This window comes from Kryptolebias marmoratus, linkage group LG10, assembly GCF_001649575.2.
Source record: "Kryptolebias marmoratus isolate JLee-2015 linkage group LG10, ASM164957v2, whole genome shotgun sequence".
In the NCBI taxonomy this organism is placed as follows: domain Eukaryota; kingdom Metazoa; phylum Chordata; class Actinopteri; order Cyprinodontiformes; family Rivulidae; genus Kryptolebias; species Kryptolebias marmoratus.
In genome coordinates this window covers 995,336-1,020,502 of record NC_051439.1, presented here as the reverse complement: position 1 = coordinate 1,020,502, position 25,167 = coordinate 995,336, and the positions used below count along the sequence as shown (strand labels likewise).

Below are 25,167 nucleotides of genomic sequence, written 5' to 3'. Positions count from 1 at the left end.
TTCCTTTCTACTGCTCAAAACAACTTTATTTAAATTGCACATACACAAACAGCCTGTTTTTATTACAGGCGGACAAAAGTTAGCAGATAAAGCAGCGTGCAAAAAAATCAGTACCACCGACATCTACAGCTCCAACAGAACTCGGATGTCATCAATGCGAGATGTTTTCCTGTCTGTGTTAGCTGAGCCAAATGCCTTCTCCACCAGGTCCTGCTTCTTCCTTTGGATCTTCACCATGTTCTCCTCCACTGAATTCTTCACAATGAACTGCAGCACCAAACAAAAAATAAGTTACATTCTCAATTGCCTTGCATAAGTTGCAGAGGCTTGCAGTCTTGCTGCTAAAATTTTGAATGTGTTAAAAAAATTAGCAAAACAAATGTTTTCTCAAAATAATCGCAGTAGTTGTCTCAAACCTGTCTCAGTTTAACTTCTGTAATTCTGGACTGCTAGGGCTGTATTTTTTGTGAAATGCCACCTGCTTATTTTTCTGCTACTGTATGGAAACCTGTATGTATCTCTAACTTGACACTGTACGCTCTGTTTGCACTGTTGTTTTCTCACAAATTACTCACAGTTTTGAGTTGCAATAGTCATAGTCCTGTGAGATATTGATCTTGGCAAACACAAAAATGGCTATAAGCCAGTCAATTTTACAGATATTGAGCTAGTGTGGTAGTAGCTGAACTGATCCCCAACTTGTACATTGAGAGCAAGATTGTGATTGTGCAAGATCTTTGATTAAAAGCTTGGAATTCAAGACAGCAAGAAATAACTGTTCTTTCATTAAACAAAAAAAAAGTTTCTTATCAAACTTTCAATCTAGAATCCAAAATGTCTTACGAAAGAGTGATGCTTTGTAAACATTGTACAATAACTAAGACTCCCTTGCAAAGTGATAATACTGCAGCAGAAAAACATAATCAGTAGTGTGGTTTTATAACACTGTAACAGAAATACATAATAAGTGGTGTTATTCTGACCTTGGTGACCACAACTTTCCTCTTCTGGCCCAAACGGTGGCACCGATCAATACACTGCTCCTCAGTAGCTGGGTTCCATGCCTCAAACAGATACAAAAACACAGTAAATTTGATCTGAAAATCTGTCAGAGTAGATGTTTCATTGTTTGGTTCAAATTTTCCACAGTCCTCTGGATTTATTAAAGATGTACAGACACACAAATCCTACATTTTCAGTGAAAAAATTACACTGGACCAGACAGGAGAGCCACAGCTTTGCCAAAGGATTTTAGTCACAATAAATACCACTCTTTTCTTTACTTTTTGCTCCTTTTCCTCTCAAAATAAAATGTTATTTGACACTGAAACATCTGGTATTTGTCTAAAAACTTTGCTGCCATGTGCTTTTATTTAAAGAAGCTATAAACAACTAAAACACAAGAAAGGAGAGTTTGCTTATGGCAAACTATCGTATCAGGTCTCAAACAAACTCCCCACAATCTGCACATCCTGATAAAATATGTTATGATTTTACATGGGAATGCATTTGGTTTTTTCAGGGATATATGTACTTACAGGGTCCATCAGGAAAACATGAGAGGCAGCAGTCAAGTTAAGACCCACCCCTCCAGCTTTGAGTGACAGGAGCATAATTGAAGGGCCACCTGCTGCAGAGCTCTGAAAGTCCTGAATGATCTGAGTCCTCTTCTTTTGGTTCATGGAGCCGTCGAGACGCACAAAACTGAAACCATGCTCTCTGGTGAGGACCACAGAAACGAACATGAATCACACAACACAATTAAGAAACTAGAATTAGATAGATCACATATATTTTGGAAGTCTGCAGTGGGAAGTTTATTGTTGTGTACATCTAATATACTATATGTAGTAGTAGTAGTCTGATATCTTCCCATCCTGATATCTTAACATCTTCCATCCACTGAGGTACTGTGTACTCAAAATACATAAAGAAAAAACATATTCTAAAAATTAACCAAATAATGAAATAAACAGTTTCGTATACAAAAGGAAAAACAGCGGCAAATTTGACTCCAGAGCTAAATCTTGTGAGTTTATGTGAGTTACCTAAGAGGTGTTTCCAGGATGGTGAGGAAGCGTGTAAACTGAGAGACGACCAAAGATTTAATGTTGCTGTCTTCAGATCGCAGCCTGAGAAGGTTTCCCATCAGCGCCTCCACCTGCAGAAACATTGACACAGACACAGAGGCTGTTTTCATCAAAGTTGCTAATTTCTGATAGGCTCTGAAGTAATTTGGACAGTTTGAAGAACTCAAGAATCTTTGAAGGAGCAGTACAGCTGGATGTTATCAGCAGAAAAGGGTTGGAGATGTTATGGAGTTTATTAGTAATCTGTCCAATAGAAACAGGAGTGTGCCCAAAACAAAACAGAACCTTTATCTTTAAGTTCCTCTTTTGATGTTCATCCCGGTTTAAGCTGTACATTACAGAGCTTTAACAACAAAGCAATTTTCATAAATTAGATCCAACTTAAAATATAATGTACATTTTATTTTTTTTAAATGTGCTGAGATGCAGATGGCTAAAAGTTCTGAATTTAAATAAAAAAGTGTAACTTATCCAGATTTTCCTTCAATGGTTTAAATGTTCCTCCATACTTTGTTGATCTGCAGAATGTTTTTTACTCTTTATCCACCAAATTGTTTTGCAGTCTCAGCACATGCAGTGAATACCTTTGAGCTTGTCCTCCACCTGTCAGAGCTTGTAGTTTTGTCATCTTCCATCTCCTCCGCTGGAAACTCCACCAGCTCACTGGTCTTGATCTCACTTCGACAGAGGGGGCACCGTGCCTTCTCCTATTCATCAAACATATGAAAAAAAGACAAAAGTGTAACTGATGGGTAGTGCAAACTCTTTAGAAAAATTAAAACCATCTTGAAACCGGATGCTGAGAGCTTAAGGCGTACCGGCTCGGTGCTGATGACTTGGGCGATGCAGGGTCGGCAGTAAACGTGGGCACAGTGCGTGATGACGGGCAGATGGATCGAGTCCAGGCAAACGGAGCACTCCTCATCAGAGCCACTGGCCAACACGAACCGTAGTTTATCTATCAGACGCTCCCGCAGCTCTGCTGGTGTTGTCACCGTCCCTGCATGTAGAGCCAGACGGGAAACATGGGTAAGGGAAATATGTCTTTGTTGGTCAGATCCAAAAAAGCAAACAGGTTTTGTACTGTAACACTGGTATTGCAACTCAAAACAAAGAATTTAAACATAGCTCTGGCTTTCTTTTTGGCCCCCACAGGTCAGAGAACAAGCCATACTGGTGGTGAAAAAAGGTAAGAAAAGATAAAACAGGGAAAGGGGTAAAAACATCCAAACTCTGAAATTAATGGATGTAATTTAAATGGTACAACTGATAATGTCATAATTTCTGCCTTATCTTTTAAAATTCCTATTGTGAAAAAAAAACTAAAAATAAGGTTACAGCACCACCAAAAAATGGTATCTTTATAAATTTCTCCTGGCTGAATAAAACCAATATGGATGAGTGGTGAAGACAGGCAGCAGAGCAAAGCAAAACTACAACATAACAAGCAAAGAATTCAACCTGATATGGTTGGATATTGACCAGAGTTTGGAAACAAATATGGATATTAGTTCACACTTAAAATTACTATTAATATCAAAAGTACCGTTTTTCTCCAGCTGATATAACTTTCCACAGCAGCTAAGGACACGAACAACTGTCGACTTGCATCCCACCGACGTCACCAGCATTAAACCAAATCAACTGCTTCGACTAAAATGGTTCCACAAAATGGTTCCAAAAATGTAAAAGTGCAGTACAACTCACTCTATGTATCTGACAACTTTTGTGTTTCTCTAAAAATAAGTTTGAAACTGACCAAAAAACACTGTCATCATTGATGTTTGGACTATAACATTTTTGCCCATTATGCCATTTAAAATTTTTTGTCATTGTTTTCCCTACGTATCAATATTTACATCAAACACTGAGTATTTTCCTGGGTATTGGTATTGAAATTAAATTCTAACGTTGTGATAATTCTAATCCATCAAACTTTCAAACCTTTACAATTCAAAAATATTTTTTCTTTACCCAAATCTGAGGATATGTTTGGGAGCAGGTCAGGGTGGCAGCAGTGCTGTCGGAGCCTCATCAGAATGACAAGAACATCAGCATAATTCCTCAAGACAGACCCTTCAGCTACATATCTGTAAAATACACACATATCGATCCATAAAAACTGTTAGCACAACATGACACATGCATGCTTCGTGTTTTGTTGAATATATCTTTGTAAACTGCCCTCTAATCAAGTTGTCATTCTCAGACATGTTTCCACACGTTCACACACACTGAACCCATCTGTTACCTGCCGATAGTACGTCTGCCCTCATTACGTGCCAGCTCGTACTCCTCCCTCTCCTGCTGGCTGAGATCCACCTGCTCCACAGACACCGTTTTCTCAGGCAGTGACACCAGGCGGAGGCCGTTTATCTCACTGCTCTTGGTCCGTCTCAGGGTGATGCACCTTACCAGGTTCTGGAGGTTTCTGCACACAGCATTATGTGCTTAGATTTTACAGTTCCCCATGCCTGAAGAGTGATGGTATAATGACAAAAAATTTTCCATCTAAGTTTAAAGTTTTATCAATAGCTGAAGTTGCTAGGGAGGATAATGATTATATGGAGTAGAATTCATTAGATTTACTAACAAAACAAAAACTAAACTTATAATTACATTAAAGTTAAAGTACAAACATGTAAACAGTCCTTGAAGGAATGGATATTGCCTTTCATGCCTTTTCACACAATACTGCAAAATGTCACACTTAAAGTATAATTTGACAATGACTCTGAGCTACAATAAATTTTAGCTCAATATCTGTAAAACTGACTGAAAAACTGACTTATAGTAATTTTGGTGTTTTTTAAAGTCATATTTTGGTAATAAACACATGAACCTACAGATGGGGAAAACACTGACATTAATTAACATTAAACATTATTGTCCTTTTGCCTATGGCAGCAGTTGCAAATTGTGTTACAGTAAATGGTGCCCTCTGGAGTATTTTTGAGGCGGTGCAGGAGTACAGCAGTAAATTGATGAATAAACACTCACTGCAGACCATCTCTGTCTCCTTGCATAACAGGTCTCTGGATCACTCTGTTCCACCACTCCCGAACATTGAAGGGTTTCAGACGCAGGAAGGCCAGCAGCATCCACAGGTCCTTCATGCTGTTCTGGATAGGAGTACCTAAAAGAATTCAGAAATCACTCAATGTGTCACTGTTTATCTCCCTCAAATCACATTTGTATTGAATGATTTTTTTTATGTTTATGGAACATTTGTTATCTAGTATCAAATGAAGACAGAAAGCAAAGAACATGAGATTATTTTGCTTTTCTATCTTCAGATTAACAGACAAACTTTCCTTTTCTCACTTTGGTGTCTGTATTTTAGAACCATCAGTTTTTCCACATGCAGCATCAATTCAGCCTAAAGTAAAACTTTTGATTTTTTTTCTTTCTAAATGTGGAAAAAGTTAAGATCAAGCTCGATGATGTTATGTGATTTCATGGTAGCTTTTTACTTTAATTGCAAGAATGCTGAATCAGCCTTTTCCTGTTAATAGTTTCTTTTGTACATTTTGACAAACTACTTCCTCATTGTGCTATTCTGACCATTCATATAGCAAAACATTCAGCTTAATCGGTAGCAGTGTGCTATCACTTACTATTAGTGACTTTTATATGTTTTGAATTAACTTTATTTACAAAGATTTTCTCCCCAAAATATATAGAGATCTTCTCAGTTTCTTCAGTAGTGTTGGTTTATTTGTTTGTCCATCCGTCTGTTAGCAAGATTGCTTGAAAAATGAAGGAACTTTTTAGGGAATGTTGGGGTTGTCACAACAAACAAGTGAATAAATTTTGGTGGTGATCCATGTCAAAGGTCAAGGTCTCAAGTGTCCCCTTTGTTAAAACCTTGTTACCTCCTTCAGCAAGACTAATGAAGAGGTTTAATTGAAATCTTCAGGAAATGTTGGGGTTGTCACAAAAACAATTTAAAAATTTTGTTGGCGATCCAGATCACAATCCAGGTTGCACTATTTTTTAATGACGCCTATGGCCCTGGTAGAGTTTTGTGCTTACCGAGTGCTTCTAGCTTTATATCTTGTTTACACAAAGAAAATAAAACTTGCTTTTTGGTTGAGGTGGTAGAGTACCTGAAAGAATCCAGCGCCTCTGAGCTTTCAGTTCCAGCACAGCTTTGCTCATTTGTGTGTTTGGATTTCTTATGATGTGTCCTTCATCCAGTACCACCCTCAGCCATTTGATACCATGTAGGGGACTCTTATTCTGAAAGGAAATTGTTGCATTTTACTTAAGGTGCTGCCCAAACACACGTGGTGCAATGGGCCTCAATTGGTTAAAAAAAAAAGAAAGTCATCTCAGTTTTTAGTTTTAGGTCTCTGCTTTTAAAAATCTATGGTTTTTACATCAGTTTGCCTTCCTTTTTTATTTTCTCTTGCAGCCAATGACATGTGATCGATGTCCACTCACCCCTAAGTCAGCAGAGAGGACGTTGTATGTGGTGATTACCACATCCTGAGAGGACAGGAACTTCTTGCTCCTGTTACGCTCCGAACCGTAATACAGATAGACGTTTAGCTTTACATTAGAATGGACATGCTGCTCAAATTGGTCCTGCTCACAGAGAAAGAAAGAAGAGCATAAATTATAGCAAATGCTCAAAGTGTGTCGTTTTGAGTGTGTGTACTGTGTTCTCACCAGCCAGTTGCTGAGCACAGAGAGAGGACATATAATGAGAGTTGCTCTCACTGATAAGTCCTCTGTGTTTTCAGTGATGGACGATTTAACATCTATACAGGCAAAAGGTACACAAGTTCAGCAGGTGTGAACACACAGTCTATATTTACTCCCCTTTTTAACTGAATGCAGGTTTGTGAAACAGAGTTAAACTCACTTTGACTTTCACTGGCATTTTCTGGAGTTTTCTTCTTCTTTGGACTTGTATCTGTTGTTGAGCTGCTCAGTGCTGCAGCAAAGTCAAAATCCTCAAACAAAACTGTACCATCTGTGCACGAAGAAAAAAGGTAACGTATTTAACTCAGGGTGAATTCTGGTGAGGAAGAATTTGATACTGTATCAGTAAAACAAGGTCACTGAGTGTTACTACATCTAGTAGGTCTTTTCAGGAAGAATTTCTGTTACATTCACATGTGCACTAATTAAGTTTGGACCTTTACTGGCTTTCTGCTTGGTCAGTTTCCTCTTCTTTTTTAACAGATCTGAAAGTAAAAAAAGTCTTGATTAAAAAGGCCACAAATATGGAGGGCCGAAAGCAACATAATCAAAAATAAAAGCAGAAATATATATATATTTTGCTTTTGCGTTTTCCTTATACATGCGTTTTCGTCAAGTAATGTTTATATTTTGCTTTTGCTTTTTCCTTATACATTTCCTCCTCTTCTTTAATTACCGTGTGCATTTCTGCCTTAATATGCAAATGAGGAGGCTGTCTTCTTGGTCCAGCTCCTCTCCTATTGGTCAATAACCAGGAAGGAGCAGGATCCATGTGCAGATCGATTGTTCATGCTTGCGCTCTCGGCTATTTCAGGAGAATGCCTCATTTGAGAGTAAGTGAACTCGTAGCAAAGATGTCTCAGACAGCTGCAGAAGAGTTAAGGCACGTTGCTAGTCAGTGATGACTATTTATCGTTTCCCTTTATAAACCCACAGAGCGGAGAGGAGGCGCACTTTAATACCGCTCACCTGTGCGCGCTCCTTCACGAGGGTGCGCCCGATCGCTTTTCAGCACAACACCGTCCGTCCTTCTTTCAAATTGTATCAGTTCGGTATGCCTTAACCCCCACCTGTAGCTGACATGCTCTGGCAGTGGCCGGTGGTTGCCTTGGTAACCATGAAATAACACTGATCAGCTGTATGGCGTGAAATGTTATTTCATGTGTAAGGAAAAGGCAAAAGCAAAATATATATATTTCTGCTTTTATTTTTGATTGTGTCGCTTTCGGTCCTCCATATACAAAAAAAAACGTAGGATAAACAACAAAAATAAAAGCTGATATGTTTGAGAAAATAAATTCTTACGTTTTTGTGGCTCATCTTCTACCACCACTATATCTGCTGCATCAGTATCGATCGCCTCCTTCTTGTGACTGACCCATACAGTAACAAAATATCAGTTAATAGAAACCTCAATAATTCATGCTGTTCAGCTAAAACAAAAACTGACACCAGTTAATGGAAATAATTAACATACTTACAGGTTTGAGCAATGAGGACCACCAGGATTACTCAATCCTGATTTATATTCTGCACTGCTGCTTTCTGAAACAAAAACATGACATCAGCTTGCAAGTTAAAAACCTAATTGTTTAAATAATTGGTTAAACATGATCAAAATCATAACATTCCGCTTATTCAGGAGAAGGGTGCTAGAACGTTGGTTACGTACTGTAACCCCAGATTCTATTTTGTATAGGCTTCGCCCTTTAAGGCTATCGCTAGTGGGTTTATCCCTTCTCGCGCAGCACAGCACTGAAAAACATTAGTCCACGCCCACCTACTGAGTGGGCCCCACCCCCAGTCCGTATAAATTACGGTGAGACCGGGCATTTGGCTCCAAATAGCTTTTTTCTTCAGCCATTTAGGAACCAGTGAGGCTTAGACCTTAAAGGGCTGCGCCTATACTCATAGAATCTGGGGTTACAGTACGTAACCAACGTTCTATTTCGTATAGGCTTCGCCCTTTAAGGCTATCGTTAGTGGGTTAAAGGCGAAGCACGATGTAGTCTATGCCTCACTGGGTCCATCCAGACACAAACATGAAGCACTTGCTCGCACATAACCCATTTCATCACTCAGGCTTATGCATGTGTAATTACACGCTCCATGCACGGCAGCGCACCAGAGAAGCGAATGATTTCTGGTGAAAGAAGGGCTGAGATAACAGACCTGCTGCTCGGAATAGGAACAACAGAGGTTACAAACTGTAACAGTGTAATGATGAGCAGAGCAGATCGTGCGCACCACATCCTGTGGGAGGTCCATCTTTTCTAGGCGGATCCGTTCAGCGTCCAAACCCAGAGATGCTGACCTTTTTCCGGGTAACTCCTGGTCGCTCCTCCCACCTGGAAGAGCGCATCCTCCCTCCACGGCAGCTTCCACTGCCGGCCCGACATCAGTTGCTGCAGGTTCGGGAACCATGGTGCGCTTTTGCACTCGGGAGCTACCAGAATGACTGACAGCTCTTCCTCCCGAACTCGATCCAGGATCCGCGGGATCAGCGGAACTGGCAGGAAAGCATAAAGAAGCATTTTTGGCTATGGGCTGTGAGAGAACGCGTCCACTCCTAAAGGTGGATCGTCCCGTGGGCTCAGTGAGAACCACAGCTGACACTGGGCGTTCTCCCGTGTGGCAAACAGATTCACTGCTGCTCGGCTGAACCTGCTCTAGATCCGAGAGATCAGCTCGGGATGGAGGGTCCAGTCCCCGTGGCGAGGACCGCCCCTCAACATGATGTCTGCTCCTCTGTTCAGGACACCGGGGATGTATTCTGCTTTGATGGAGAGCAGGTTTTCTCGTGTCCAGCACACCAGCTGCCTTGCGACGCGTAACAGCTGAGCTGAGCGCACGCCTCCCTGACGGTTTATGTAGGCTGCTGCCATTCTGTTGTCCGTGTGGATCAGAACATGCTGATACTGCAGCAGAGGAGCAAAGTGCTGAATCACTTTCCACACTGTGAGAAATTTTCTGTTTCGGAATGATGGGGATGTGAAAATCCTTCAGATCTATGAAGGTGAACCAGTCGTTCTGGTGAACATTCTCCAGCAGCTGTTTGATTGTCAGCAAGTGGAACTGTCTCTCCATGATCGATTTGTTGAACATCGACAGATCGAGAATGGGTCTCATCCCTCCCATTTCCTTTGGAACCAGAAAATAGCGGGAGTAAAACCCTGTGTTTTCCTCTCCGTTGGGAGCTCTGGAAATGTCGTTTTTCATCAGGAGTTCCTGTAGTTCTGACTGGAGAGACAAGTTCTGCTCTGGGGATGACAGAACCGCCTCTATAATCCCTCTGAACGGTGGAGGGTGAGCTGCAAATTGCAGCGTGTAACCCCTGCTGATCAGTCTGTCCATCCACCTGTCCAGGGAACATACTCGCTGCCACTCTGAGTGACACTCGGAGAGCGGGCGCGCATTTTTGTGCTGCGTCATGTTTTTCATGGACGTCAGCCAAGTCAGAGCCCCTGCCGTCGTCACCCGCCTCGGAGACTCTCCGGGGGGGACCCATGGGGGCTCAGACAGAAAGGGCTGTCTGTCTGCCTCTGTACTGTGCTCAGGCTGCAGACTCACGTCAGTATTGAGGTGAGCCGGCGCAAAGAGAGGGGGCGTCGGCACTTTTGTGAATGAGACGCCGTTTCAGAGGAGGCTGTTGCTGCCGTGGCAACGGACGTTTACTCCCTCTGCACGGTGAGTGGGGAGAAGCAGTAGAAAGTAAGATAGGCCCCGGCAAAAAACAAGAGATTTTTCCAGACTCGATCTGCTGAGGAGAATCAGTTTTAGCTGATGTGACAGAGTGCTTTGTGGAACTTGCCGAGCTGCGGTGCCTCCTAAACAGCTGTTTAGAGGTTACCAGCTCGTTCTGGGTGGGGAATGTGTGAGGAGGGGCTGCTGTGAGATCAGTTGATCTGACAGGCAGGCTGGAATTTGTTTGGAATCTGCCCTTTGAGAGATGTTTTTGTTTTATTTCAAAACACACTTCAGAATCACACACATTCCCCCCAACGAGTCATTTCCTGGGCTGCTTCCTCCGTGCGCCCAGCGGCTGGTTGGTCCAGGATGGCGCCTGATGCCGGCTTCTGGGGAAACGCTGGGTTGCTGGTGGGCGTGTCGGGAAGGCCTGTTCACTGGTGGAGGAGGCAGGTGGAAGAGCGGGGCGGGAAGCCGCTGCCGCAGCTGTGGAGCATGTCTGCTGCTGTCGCTGGCCACGGCAGTCCCTCCAGCAGCCGGAGGAGCGGCAGGAGTGGTAGGCGAGCTGTGGCGTCACCAGGTGGCGTAGGGTCTCTGATACCTCCTCTGTCCTCTGTGATTTCTCGAGGATGGACTTGAAGTTGGCCCCAAACAGCGCATCTGGGGTGATGATCCTGCTGCACCCTCTCTGGCATGGATGGAGAGGGGCGGAGCCAAGTAGCTCTCTGGATCATGGTCATCCAGGCAGCAACGCAGGACAGGCAAACAGTAGAGGCTGCCCACAGGTTTAGAAAGGCGTCGGCGGCTTTACAGAGGGAGCTTTGTGTCCTCCGGCAGGTCTGCTCCCTCCAGCCTCTTCGAAATGCTGAAAGCCAGCAAGGCTATGTTGTTGTTTGCTGCGGCTGGCTGGAATGAACACTGATGCGCACTGTTTGTGAATCTGGTGACCAGCTGATCGTGCCTGCCTGCAGGAACAGGTCGCTGGTCCGTCCGAGAAGTCTTCGTCCTGAAAACCTCCGCAAGGCTCGGCTCCAGAGGGGGAACCGAGGGAAAACTCTGCTCGGTAAACCCCTCCACTCTGGTGAGAGAGGCGAAGGAGGAAACTGGCGCCTTTAGCTTACCAGGCCCAGCTGAAGCTTCGTCCCAGTATGACGTCACAGCTGGGAAGTAGGGCCAGATGGGGTCAGGGCGATGAGCTGGGGCAGAGCCAAACCTTCCTGCCAGATCGTCCGATCGGGGCAGGGGAGGAGGAGGGACGGAGAGTCCCTATGCGCTAGCAGCCTCCTGGATTATGCCGGGCAGTTCCAGGAGGAGAGCGCCGACAGCTGGGAGCGGAGTGGCCGCTGACGTGGGAGGAACCGGTTCCGCTATCGCGCTCCCTAGCTGGGAAGAAGCAGCGGGGCTGCTGCTAGCATCGCCTCTGCTGGAGGAATCATACGATTCCCTGCGCGGCTCCGCGTCGAAAAGGGTGATGGCGTCGTCCAGCAAGTACTCCGCCACGGGGAAAACCTCTTCAGCCTCGGCACTAGCCTTGAAAAAGGCTGCTCGTCTCTGCTTCTCCTCGGAAGAGAGGAGTTCACAGGGACGGCAGGACGACTGGGGAGTGAGGGCGAGGTCGGCGTGGTGGGGACCCAGGCATTCCTCGCAGATGTTGTAGCCCATGATGTAGCCAGTCAGGCAGGATGGGCACAGGCGGATTGTGCTGGTGCTGGACATCTTCTTGTTCTTCGCTCTTGAGTGCTTTGCTGTAGCTGAAGAAAAAAAAGGGAGACGAATGCCCGGTCTCACCGTAATATATACGGACCGGGGGTGGGGCCCACACAGCAGGTGGGCGTGGACTAAAGTTTTTCCAGTGCTGCGCTGCACGCGAAGGGATAAACCCACTAGCGATAGCCTTAAAGGGCAAAGCCTATACAAAATAGAACTTGTTTTTTGTAACTTTTGGACTTTTCTAAATATTTTATTTTTTTTACAAATATTTTCCCATAGAAATACAACAATATGTTTTTTGTTCCATAAAGAAAACCCTGTTATCTGAAGTCTGCTGCAGCATACATGCTTTATTTTTGTCTTCTTATGCACCTTTTACCTTTAACTAGCAATTTGCTATTAATTAGCCCCGTTCCTGCTTTTAGCTTGATTTTTGCTACTTTTTGCCTTTTAGCCTTTTTCTACTTCTAGTTTTGAGCTAGCCTATTGCTACTTAAGCTCTGAGGTAACCTTCAGCTACTTTTAGCTTGTAATTTGCCACTTTTAGCTAGTGTTCTGCTTGTTTTACCTTTAACAACTCACATTTAGCTTCTTTAAAAATTTCAGCAGTCTTTCAGCCCTAAGCATTCACACTAATCTTGCAGAAAATGCAGTTAGTCTGTTTATTTTTTTTATTTTTATTTCCGCATTTCCACCTAAACTTGAATAAAGAAATAAAAAAACTTAAAATAAAATGTTAAATTACAGGGCAAGAAAACCATTATCAGCAGCAGACATTACCTTCCTGCTTGGAGTATTCCACAGGTTTAGTTTCACCTTTGGTTGGTGAGAACCACTCCTTCTGTACATTTAAAACAAATACACACTGATATTAGCAAACACTCATGCAGCATAATGAACAAAAAGAATCCAACACAGCTGCTTACACATTTCTCCACAGGCAGCGACTTTCCTTTGTGAAAGTTGGTGAGGATCAGAGCGATTGTTGTCAGAGTTTTACCCTGGAAATCAAAATACAAAATAAAGATAATGATAAATGCTGTTGTACAAATTAAATTAAATACATTCTGTGTTCAAATATGTGAATTATTGCATGTATCCCTTACCAATCCCATGTCATCTGCCAGGATTCCTCCCCGGACCCTCTCCGGTATTTCTTTAGTAGAAAAAAACGTGAGGCTGTTGTAGTACAGCTCACCTCTCTTCTCCCAGAATGGAGGCAACGTGTCTTTGTTTTCTCGAGCACACATCCAGGACAGAGCTTGTTTCTGGTGAGGAAGGAGGGGAGTGGCCACAGCCTGCAGAGACAAAAAAAATGCTGAATGCATTTAAAGTATTGTAGGTCATGTCAAAAAGATCACAACTCAGTGAGGAGAAACTAACAGCAGCACAATAAAAATAAATTAAGATGAGCAGAAAAAATATATTTAGGTTCAAAATATATTCAATACATCACAATAGTTAAACCTCAAATAAATTAAAGGCCTAGCATTCCTTGAAGGATTGCATAACGTGAGTGAAACCAGCTTACACACGAACACAAACAAGGGCAAAACATTATCATCTGCTTTCACCTTTTGGAAAATATCAATAAATTGTGCAGAGAAGCCTTTGCTTTTCAGGTGAAAATGTATGTTTCAACAATAATAAACTAAATGCAATGACTACTGCAGAAGGAGCAAGAAAAAAGCAAACTATTCACCAAAGATGGCTGACAAACAGATCTTAAATTTACCTCAGCTGATTCCTTCTCCCCATCTTTACTCTCCATCAAACCTTCAAACAAGTTATCAAATGCATTCTTTAACTGGAAGATAAAAACAAGATAGAACTGATTTAATTTTGCAAATTTATTATTTTATACATAGAATTTTAACAAGAACATTAAATTAAATCTAAACTTTTGCTTTAGTTCATTCCAAACGCAGCATTAAAAGCTGAATAATCTGTATATTCTCACACATGTTTATCTAATTATATTACCTCCTCTGCAGTTAGTGGGATAGTCACACCTTTCTTGGCTGAAAAAGCATTCTGGTATCTACCTGTAAACAAACACAAGTAAATAAAACTAAGTTGAAGACAACAGACGTCTTAAAGTCAAAAAACAGGAAGATTATAAACCTGAGCATGCGTCCGTTGACCCGCTTCCGTCCATGTTCAGTTTATATCCTCGACTTGCCATGTACCTCATCACAGCATCTTTGTTCTCTTCTTTCCCCAAGAATGACAACATCACAGGCATGGAGAAGGTGTTGTTTGTCCCCGAGTGTACCACCCTAACAACAGGATGGAGTCATGGTTACTGGGATTCAGGTGGAAATTCATTATAAGAAGATTTTTGTCTAAAATTCTTCTGTTTGCACTGTAAATCCAATCAGAACTCACCCCTCCACTTTAGCCAAGTTGTTGTCCATCACATAGGCCATAGCTACAGCCAGCTCCTTCTTGATGTGCCCAACCTGGTTCCCATATACGTTTGTAACTTTCACTGCGTTACGGTCATATGGATTTTGAGGCTCCCGCACTAAACCCACCATCTCCCCGCGGTTCACCTGTTTGGAAAGCAACAGGATGTTTGGTTTTATGATTTGTTAGACATAATTTAATCCTTGTCTGATATAAAGAAGTGGCTTTGTCTTGTGAAAAATTGTGTTCCTAAAACATGCCTAAAGTCTGATTTTTAGCAGCCATACTTCTGATCTGATCACATTTGCACTGTCATGATTTTAGATCCTTCATTCCAACCTCAATGTCAGTTTTACAGACATTGAGGTAAAATTAAGAGTGGTAGTAGCTGAGAAACCACATAATTTGAACACTACATATTGCATGATAGTTTTAACATATCAGCTGCTGAACAGTTTTCTGTTGCTTTTAACAAGGTTTTAGAGTGTCTGGTTTAAATAATGACATTACTTCTAATTTTTATCTTGAATTTCTGAAGGATCTTGATGTTGTTGCTTCTTTTAAGACTGTCCAACCCAAACCAAAGCCTGAACCTTGGATAAATGATGTCACTCTTTCTGTCAAATAAGAGTGCAGGAAGGTTGAATGAAGGTGGAAAAAGAATAAACTGCAAGTGTCTTTTTTATGTTTAGAGAGAGTCTGTGCAGGTATTAGGACATTTTTAAAGCTGAAAAAGCTAAATTTATCTCTAATGTCATTGTGAACAACTCTCATAATCCTTGGGTTCTTTTCTCCACTATTAACTGTGTTTGAACACTCCTCCGCCTACATGTCTTGCGAACTCCTCTGAAACCTGTGAAAAGTTCCAGCAGTTTTTTTTTTACCAACAAGATACAAAACCTCAGGTCACTGATCTGAACCATTCACCACCATCACAAGTTCTGCTGTCTTTAATCAGTTTGAGCCTGTGGGTTTTAATCAGCTAGACAAAATAGTTAATAACATGAAGACATCCTCCTGTCCAAATCGGGCGGATATGAGTCAGCAGTTAAAGCAGTTGTCCTCCAACGAGACAGTTGGAGGTTCGATACCTGGCAGCAGTCACATGTCGAAGTGTCTCTGGGAAAGACACTGAACCTCTCATTGCCTCTGATGTGTGCCTCATCGGTGTATGAATGTTATCTAAAAACACTGATTAGGTTCTAAAGAATGATTTATTCAGGTTAGCGTTGTAGAGATGTAGCAGAGTGCTGTATGAATTTGGATGGGTAAATGAGGGCAGGTTGAGGTGAAGCGCTTTGAGTAGCCTGGTTGGCTAGAAAGGCACTTTAAGTACTGTCATTCTACCATCGGCCAACTGATGTTGTTCCAACTAGTTTTTAAAGAAAGTTTTTAAGGTTGTTGGGCAGAGTTAACATTTTACCCATCCCATGAGCTGCAGAGGAAAACTCAAGGCTGAACTGACGGAGATGTACAGTAAGACTGTGAAGTTTGTGGGGTTAATGTCTGCAATTTAGCTTTAGAGGGCCTGGATCGTCACATTTTTTTAAAAATTTTGTTTGATTTTTTTTATACTGGCTGAGATGTTTATTGAGCAGGAAATCACCTGACTTCACTAAAACTGGATGAAAATTTTTTGCGTCTCAGAAAAGTCATCAGCGTGAGCTTTTTTCAAAATTACATATTCCAGTATTTTCTGTCTGTTATTACTGTGGTACCCTGTTTCAATTTGATTGTGTTGAGATGTTTGGTAAATTGCACTGCAAATCAGTTGCGATAATTACTGTTAACATATTTAACATGTATTGCAGTTAGCATGTATTGCAGTGCAGTGTCATGATGTGGGGTGACGACAGCGAACCCAGAGCGCAGACTCATTTTTAACAACCAATAATTTATTAACTACTTAAACACAAAACAAAAGCTGACGTGGCAGCAAAAACAAAATAATGAACAAACTAAAACTAACATAAATGGAGACGGAGACAAGCGGGACGGAAAAAACAACAACCAGAAACGAGCTACAACCATAGACAAACCAGAGACAAACCTTAGACAATGGACCAGCGAGGTATGGAGAGAAATGACCGGGTTTTAAAGTNGGATAATTGTGGTAAGTGGATTCAGGTGTATGGGAGCAATCATGGGCAGGTGGAGATGGGCGTGGCCAGGAAACAGCAAAAGGGTGACTGGGGAGGAGTGAATACAAAAGCATGAACATGAGACCAAACAAAAAGCAAATACAACAGAATAGAAACAAAACAAAAACCCAAACCAAATAAAAATAAAACATAAACAAAACCCATAGAAAAACCAAATCACCACATGCAGACCACAGCTAAACATTTGTTGACTTGGTGTGTGAGCATTTTTAGATACATTTGTTGGTAACGTCTTTGTGGTTCAAAAAAAGAACATAAAGTTGCATAGCAACTTTTCACCACAGCGCCCCTTAAGTTGCACTTTAAACTTTTCACTAAAGAAGCTTCTGTGTTATAATTTATAGAGTTTGGAGCAACCTGGGCTCAAACCTGCAGCCTCTGGATTACAAGACTGACCACCAAGCTACCGCAGCCCCCACTGTCCATAGCTTATAATAATTGAGAATTATCTCCACTAATCAAAAATAAAATTGCAAAAGCATGGCAAAATACAAGGCAAGTTACATTTTAAAGCTATATTCCGTTGATAATAAACAGTTATTTAGGTGGAAGAAACTTAAATTTAGACCAGCAACTCAATGCATTCAAGAAAGGAAAAGAACAAAAAACAAAACGTGGGTATTTATATTTCACTGGGCTGTAATTAAGGAACGCAGACTAAGGAGGGCAGCAGTCCTTCATGGATGGGTTGTGTCTGTCATAATAAAAAAATATGATTTTTGATTATTAGTAATCCTTACCATCCCAGTGTAATATCTAAGCCCGACCACAGTTCCCCGCAGGATACCAAACTGCACACTGCCATCTGCATCCGGCTCCTCAGACGTAGCAGCCCTGATGGCCTGGGACAGGGACTCTGTACTGGTCTCAAAGCGATCAGTGGTGTCCCAGCCGAACCTCCACCAGCAAGAAGACATGCCTGAACACATTTTAACAATACAGGAACTGTACCAAATATTGTCTCATAGTTTGTTTCAAGTCTTTAACGTTAGTTCATTGGTTGAGTAAAACTGAACGTTCAGTAAGCCCCCTTTCGTTCGGACTAAACATGTAAATAACAAATACAGCATGTATTATAAACTTAAATTGAACAGTTCATCCTTACTGTTAATTTCCTCTCAGCTGCTGCACACTAAGCAAAACATGCGAGTAGTTCAGCGTTTCTGTAGCGGTAACTTTGTTGACATTTCAGCTACTTTCAAGTCAAGCTAACTTCAGTAGATCTAACATTTCCGTTTCTGACTTTCCAAAATAAATTAATGGGTCATCATGACTCAGTTTGCCATGACGGGACAATTCGACTGGATACACGGTCGATTCTTGAGGGAAGTGGAAGATTGTGTATTTATCTATAATGTCGGTCAAGGATATTGAAGATGTGTACATAATTGGATTTTTGATAACAGGATTTCTGTTTTTTGGACTTGGCAGTTACCTGGCGTATCATAAAATTTGAAAGACGCAGGCAGCTGTTCCGGCCATGTCAAGGCTGCCTGCTCAATGTGAAGGAATGTGCTGAGCTATCAACACTCAGACTCAGTTGCTGTGCGAACAGAAGCAAATACTGGACGCGACTCGTGAATTGCGGGCCAGTTGTGGCCCTTAGAATTCGCTGGCTGAATGGAATCAACCTTGGAGAAGTTACTGACTTGGCCTGGCTTAGAGGACAACATTAATTTGTCTGTTTGGATCTGCCATTGAGATGTACCAGTGACACTCTTAAAGCTGTCTTGAAATTACGCTGTTGGCCTGACCTAAAAAAATAATTCTGATATCTGAATCTGGCTCCACTGAGTTGGCCTTGGAAGGCTAGCTATCTCAAAATTATCCTGGATGTTATGTAAACTTGTTGCTCTTCTCCCCCAGGACACCTGAGGATCTGTGCCAGCTAGGTCCCAAGGCCGGCTGATAAACCTTTCCATCACTATAAGAACTATGGCAGACGAAGGCTTATCTGGAACAGTAACCATAAGCGTCCCTCCACCATCGCCTTCACTCTCTCGTTTCCTCCCTTCCTTACTCCCTCCACACACCCCCAGCTCCATCCCTTCTTCCTCCTATGTCTATGTTTAATGTTGTTCCCTCCCTTCATCCCTCCCACTTTATCTCATTAGCATAGTTAAATTAGCTTAACCTATAACTGAATCAGCATTAGCATAATTGAAATGGATGAAACTTTTGTTGAATTAGCATTAGCAAAGGTGTAGTTTATCTTAGTCTGTTCTGCTTAGGTCCTTAAATTGTAGTTTAGTTTATGTTAGTACAATTATATCTTACATGAGTAAGCAAGGTTAGTTTGTTTTTTCCCCAGTTTACTTTAGTATGACTTAGTCAATTTTATCCTGCCTTTGCTTGTTTAAACTTATTTTATTTTCTGCTCCAACACACCTGATTCAGTGGTTAAATTACATCTTCATGTTTTGCAGAAGCCTGTTAATCACCTATTGATTCAAATCAGGTGTGTTGGAGCAGAGAAACAAGTAAAACATGCAGGACAGTGGCACTCGAGGACCAGGGTTGCCTACCCCTGGTGTATCTGATGCTAAGTTATATAACATCATACCTGTAGCAATATATTTGAGTTGATAGTGCAGGTTAGAACACGTAAATTTGTATGACACACATAAGAAGAATTTCATAGTACCAAATATATGCAGTGAAATGCACATTGGCACATGTTGTCTCATCTGATTAGACATATATACCCTTACTTTCCATGGCCTTGTAGAGCATTGCTTTCAATTGCTACTTTTTAAAAGTAATTTTAGCAACTGGATGTACAAGTGTCCGTGTTTAATTCTGGAGTAATTTAAAATATTTAAAAAGTTTTACATGTTTTGTGAAGCTATGAATTATGTTCACAAGTTCTTCAATCAATCAATCAATCAATCAAATTTTATTTGTATAGCACATTTCAGCAGCAAGGCATTTCAAGGTGCTTTACATAATTAAAAAACAAATAAAAACAGCATGTGACAATGAATAAACAGTAAGAAAGAGAAAAACATCAAAGACATCAAAAACTCGCACTCTAACCCTAATTTAGCCATAAGCAACTCTAAACTTCAGAATGAGGATACTCTGTTGAGAAAATGTAAACCAAATTGACAACACATGGATGTGTTTGTGTAAAAAACAAATAAAGTGCTATGATTATTAAGCAACAATTTAGTGATTGCATGTTGGAAAATTACTAAAAGGTGAAAGATGTCTTGGATTACAGTAATTTATATTTCAAAACAATAAATTGTGGGTTTTTGAGATGGTGTTGGCTATTTTTCTTAGTAAAATGTCAATTTGCTGACATAATAATGATTTGTTTTTATTTTTTAAAAACTATTTTGGTTGTTTGATTAGTGTTACAAAGTCATAATCTTATTTTGAAAATAAAAGTCATAATCTTACGTCGTTTCCGCCGTAGGCTGCGCGCATCCTGCCCACAATTGATTTGAGTTTTTTGCTAGCTCTACGGAAGCCGCGAAGTTCCGATATCTCGGTTGGTTTCATCAGCTGTGTTCCGCTTCCTCTCTGGCAGGTTCCTCCCCGGACCCAACGGAGAGCCCAGCTGGGAGTACCCGGGGAGAGACGCATGAATGAACCGGTGTGTTTTTAAAGACTACTTTATTTCTTATTTGAAATCTCTACGACAGATCCGGCCTTTAAACGGACAAAAACAGGTATAGACAGGACCGAGTTTCGGGAGTTTGGCTGAACTGAGGTTGTTTTTATTGGCTGACAGCTGCTACCGGTGAGTTTAACAAAAGCAGCCTGTCTCCGGCATTTATGGAAGTTGCAGAACTTCTTCCACATTGTTAAAAGACCCTTTGGGGCTTCTTTAAAGAGATAAAAGTACAAAACAGAGCAGTTGAGGATTCTGCTGTTATTAATAGAAGAGTTGTGTTGAGTTTAGGTCTTTTAGGGACACATGAGCCTTTAAATGTTTTTTGTTTTGTTTTGTTTTGACAGCTCAGACACTTTTTAAATTATTATGAAGTAATCAGTCATATGTATGTCCTCATTAATTTGTCATTTTTGAAGTTCAATGTTTAGAAACGATTAACCTTCTTAAGCTAAACTAAAATCAAACAGTTTATAACTAGAGAAATTTCTGCGTATTTCAGTGTGAATGCTGAAAGCTAAACTTCACTAAACTTTGCTGAGGAAGCTGAAGCTGAATCGTAAAGGCAAAACACTAGCTAAAAGCAATAAAAAGCAAAATGCTAGCTATAAGTAGCTAAATGCTAGCTAAAAGCAGCAAAACATTTGCTAAAATAGCAAAAGACTGTTTAACAGCTAAAGTAACAAAACACGAGGTAAAAGCAGCAAAAGGCTACCTAAAATATCAAAAGGCTAGCAAGAGAAAAGTAACAAAAACACTAACTAAAGGCTAAAAGTAGCAAAATGTTGCAAAACATTAGCTATTAACAAAAAATAACATAAGACAAAAATTGAGCAATTATGCTGAAGGATGGAGAGGATGGTTAAAGTTGAATGTTGAATCAGCATTCACACAATAAAGTTGTTCAAAGCTCAAACTTTGCTAACTGATTACACAATGCATGTGTTATTTAAGGACTATCCATTACTTTTATTTTAAAAAAACAAAACTACTATTATTTTTAATTTTGAACCATAAAACAATGTTTACACCTGGAAAATTGGAGCAAAGTAGGTGTGACCTGCTCAAGTTGTTGCAATTGTAGTTTGGCATCATTGCTTAAATCTGTGCCCGTGATTTGTCTGTCTCCAACTGTAACTCTGCAGCTCCAAGGCACCAACCATTGGTGCGCTAACACACCTCAACAGTGAGTCCTGAGGGCTTCTTTTGTCCTTGATCCAGATTCTGACGCTTTGTGAGCTTCAGGTTTCAGGTTTTCAGGTTGATGATTTTGATTTAGGGATGAGGTAGCTATCTGAATCTGGATCAGGTGTTTAATCTTCACTCACTGCCAGAACAGTGCATGCAGAGTAAATGTCTGAACACCTGGCTGTGCTGAGGGCTTTATTCCTGTGACCAGGAGGTGGAAGTCGGTAATGTGTCAACTCCATGACTCCTTCCAGGAAGTCGTCCACAGAATACCCTTTTATAGAAGTCAAACACAAAAGGCTTGTTGTCCACTTCCTGTAAACAGCTCAGTGACTGTGTTTTCTGCGCTCTGATTGGTCCACCTGATCCTGTGACCCTTTGGGGCTTGGGGAGTTCCAGGATGAGGAAGTAGGCTTCCCATGACGGCTGCCAGCCACAGGGAATAGAAAGTACTCTGATGCAGTGAGACGTAGAAAATGAGGAACAGAAATTGTTAAGAGCAGATTGATGTGATTGCCTCTGAGGTGCAGTTATGAAAGGAACCTGTGTGAAGGCTGGCTGTGTGTAAAATAGTTTGTAAACCAAGAATGCAGAGTATGACAAAATGGATTTAAAATGTGTTCGGCTGGTGAAGATTGAATGGTTTGAACATATCTACATTGCTGATGCCTGCTGAAAGGACAATAATGTTTTTAACCTTGTCTGTGTAGTCATTCATTTATTTGTCTGTTAGCAAAATATTTCAAAAACCAGTGGATGGATTTTAATTGAACTCTCAGAAAGCAATTATTGGATGTACGTCTACAAGGGATTAACCTTTGGAGTCAACTCAATTCAAGATGGCCACCACAGCTAAGCAACATTAGCAAAAACAAATGTGGCCATAAAGCAGCTAATTTTAGTCATTGAGCTAAAATTTTAGTATTTAGTTGAGAGTCACGCTCAATTTATAATCCGAGTGCTAACTAATTGTGCAAGATTTGTTTGTGTAACTTTGCCTCTAAATATTGACATCAACCATGTCTGTCTGTTAGCAAAATATCTCATGAAACATTGGATGGATTTTATTTAAACTCTACTCTATGATTACTTTAAAGTAATCACTGGCTGTACCTCTATAGCTGAATAATTTTTGAAGTCAACCCAATTCAAGATGGCCACCACAGCTAACTGACCTTTGGAAACAAAAAAGAAATGTCTATAGCTGAGCCAGTTTTACAGACATGGAGGTAAAATTAAGAGTGGTAGTAGCTGAGAAACCATATAATTTGAGCACTACATATTGCATGATAGTTTTAGCAACCTTTGACATTAATTGTTGGAGTCAACCCTGTCTATCTGTTAGCAAAACCTCATGAACTACTGGACTGATTTCAATAAAACTATCAAAAAGTAATCATTGGACGTATATCTACAACTGAATAACTTTTGCAGTCAACCCAATTTTATTTTGTCTAGATGTTCACAAGGTATTTTGCTAACAGACTTATAGAGTTGACCCTAACAGTTAATGCAAAAGTTTTAAGCAAAGATCTTGTGAAATGTGTAGCACTTGGAGTGTATTGTAAATGACTCTCAGCTACTACCACACCAGATTTCAGCACCATATCTGTAAAAATGACTGAGTTGGAGCCATTTTTGTGTTTTCTAAGTTGAGTTGGCTGTGTCAACCATCTTGAATTGGGTTGGCTCCAAAAGTAAATCCATTGTTTCCTGAAAGTTTTATTAGACTGTCCAGTACTTCATGAGATATTTTGCTATAAGACAGACACATGGACACACACAGAGATGCAACAAAAACATTATTGACCATCTACAACTTTTGGCGGTGGACGATAAATGAAACTTCTGACATGATTAACTAGAAGCCCTCAGAGAACACATACCTCTGCCAAGGTTTTAAGGTTATTAAAAAATTGTACAACTTCCGGGTTGGTAAGGAAAATGGTGACAGCATAGAGGAGCAGCTCCCCGAATAAAGGTTGAGAACACCCCCTAGAGGCTGTGTTACACCTTGATTAACATATAAAAGCAAGGAATATTTGGGGTCGACAAGATTATGACAAGAGGGAAAGTGAGAAATTGGGGAAACTTATTAAATACAACTAATCTTGAAATATGGCTGCACAAAACAAACTGATTAAAATAGCTTCTTTTAATGTAAATGGTGTTCTCAACCCAATTAAAAGAAATAAAATTCTAAGTAAGATGAAAAGAGATAAGGTAGAGATAGTTTTCTTGCAAGAGACCCATCTGACCGATGGAGAACATGAAAAGCTTAGGAGAAATGGTTTTAATCAGGTATTTGCTGCATCATATAAAACCGGTGGCAGGAGAGGTGTAGCAGTGCTAATATTTAGTCAAGTCACATTTCAAAAACTAGCTGTGATACATGACAAGGAGGGTACATATGTTATGATTAAAGGAAGACTAGAGGGAGAACTAATCTTCCTTCTGAATATATATGCACCTCCAGGCTCAGATTGGAATTTTTATAGACAACTGATAGACTTGATGGTGTCCGAAAGGGAGGGAGTATTAATCACAGGAGGGGATCTAAATCAAAGACTTGATCCTGCTCTGGACAATGCAGGGGGTGGAGCTAAAAAGAACAAAATGATAAACAACATTAAAGGAATGAGGGGGGTGGGGGGTATTATAGATGTATGGAGAGAATTGAATCCCACGGCAAAGGATTATACCTTTTACTCCGCACTGCACAAATCTTACTCAAGAATAGATTATATATATTTATGGTTAAAAAAGACAGATACAGGGTAGGGGATTGTGAGATCGGACTGAATGACTTGTTGGATCATAGCCCAGTTTATGTAACAGTAGCTTTGTTACCTGGAGAAAAAAAGACGATGTTTACAAAACAAAAGTACTATGAATCAGGCAGCAAAGCAACAAAAGTACTAGCTTATAAACTAGAAAGATTTACATTGTACAGTCATAGTGTATCGAACAGAGAGCATTCAAAAATGCTTTGAGTCGTACTATACACAACTTTATGCCCAACCAATGATAAAAAATGAAGAATTTAGGGTTTTCCTAGATAAACTAAATTTACCTAAAATAATGGAGGAATAGAATGCGTCTATGATATCAGAAATATCAGCACAAGAGAAACTCTGCTATTCCTAAACTTAAAGCAAACAAAGCCCCAGGAGCACATGGGTAGCCCACTGAATGGTACAAAGTATCCAGAGATTTGCTTATCCCAGTGTTACAAAAAACTTTCAACTTGGTGCTCAAGAAAGGAGAAATACCAGGATCATGGAGGGAAGCCTTGATTTCAGTGATACATAAAGAAGGTAAAGACGAGCTGGACTGTTCCAGTTACAGACCCATTAGTGTCCTAGTTACAGTTGTTTCACTCATCTTGGAGTAAATTGGTTATTTTCTGCCGTCCAAGTCAATGTTCTTTTCAGACTTGCGGTTATGGCCAGTGTGCGTGCTCAGGCCATACAGTTTTGTTGGTTCAGTAAAATGTTTACCAATCCAGTGCTGTGTGTGTGGAGTTGGGCATCTGGGCACACACACATAGCAGTTAGTTTCATTGTTCACGTGGGCTGTCAGGTTCATTAGT

General features: G+C 40.8%; 2 protein-coding genes across 4 annotated transcripts in view; one reads left to right on the top strand and one right to left on the bottom strand.

Annotated features, from left to right (window-relative positions):
• On the bottom strand, nt 1-18,003 carry hltf (helicase-like transcription factor). 2 transcript variants are annotated; one of them, XM_017441941.3, is made up of 25 exons: nt 17,874-18,003; nt 17,509-17,687; nt 14,586-14,752; nt 14,322-14,476; nt 14,181-14,242; nt 13,933-14,004; nt 13,304-13,495; nt 13,124-13,198; nt 12,978-13,038; nt 8,282-8,345; nt 8,106-8,173; nt 7,238-7,285; nt 6,961-7,071; nt 6,765-6,856; nt 6,537-6,680; nt 6,200-6,332; nt 5,091-5,226; nt 4,342-4,521; nt 4,065-4,180; nt 2,909-3,090; nt 2,675-2,797; nt 2,049-2,161; nt 1,539-1,719; nt 984-1,064; nt 1-267 (listed from the first exon to the last, which is right to left on the bottom strand). In XM_017441941.3, exons 2-25 carry the CDS (start codon nt 17,683-17,685, stop codon nt 124-126), a joined length of 2,877 nt encoding a protein of 958 aa, XP_017297430.1. In that variant the 5' UTR covers nt 17,686-17,687; nt 17,874-18,003; the 3' UTR covers nt 1-123. The 2 variants fall into 2 exon arrangements, with proteins under 2 accessions (XP_017297430.1, XP_017297431.1); XM_017441942.3 differs by having other exon boundaries at nt 7,244-7,285.
• Nucleotides 18,004-20,238: 2,235 nt separating this feature from the next.
• The window catches only part of LOC108228441 (serine/threonine-protein kinase PAK 2), a 30,538-nt gene continuing 25,609 nt past the window's right edge, over nt 20,239-25,167 (top strand). Inside the window, exon 1 of one of the 2 annotated variants that reach the window (XM_037977693.1) lies at nt 20,239-20,369. The gene's annotated coding sequence lies outside the window, so the exon portion shown is untranslated. The other variant, XM_037977694.1, reaches the window with a different exon arrangement.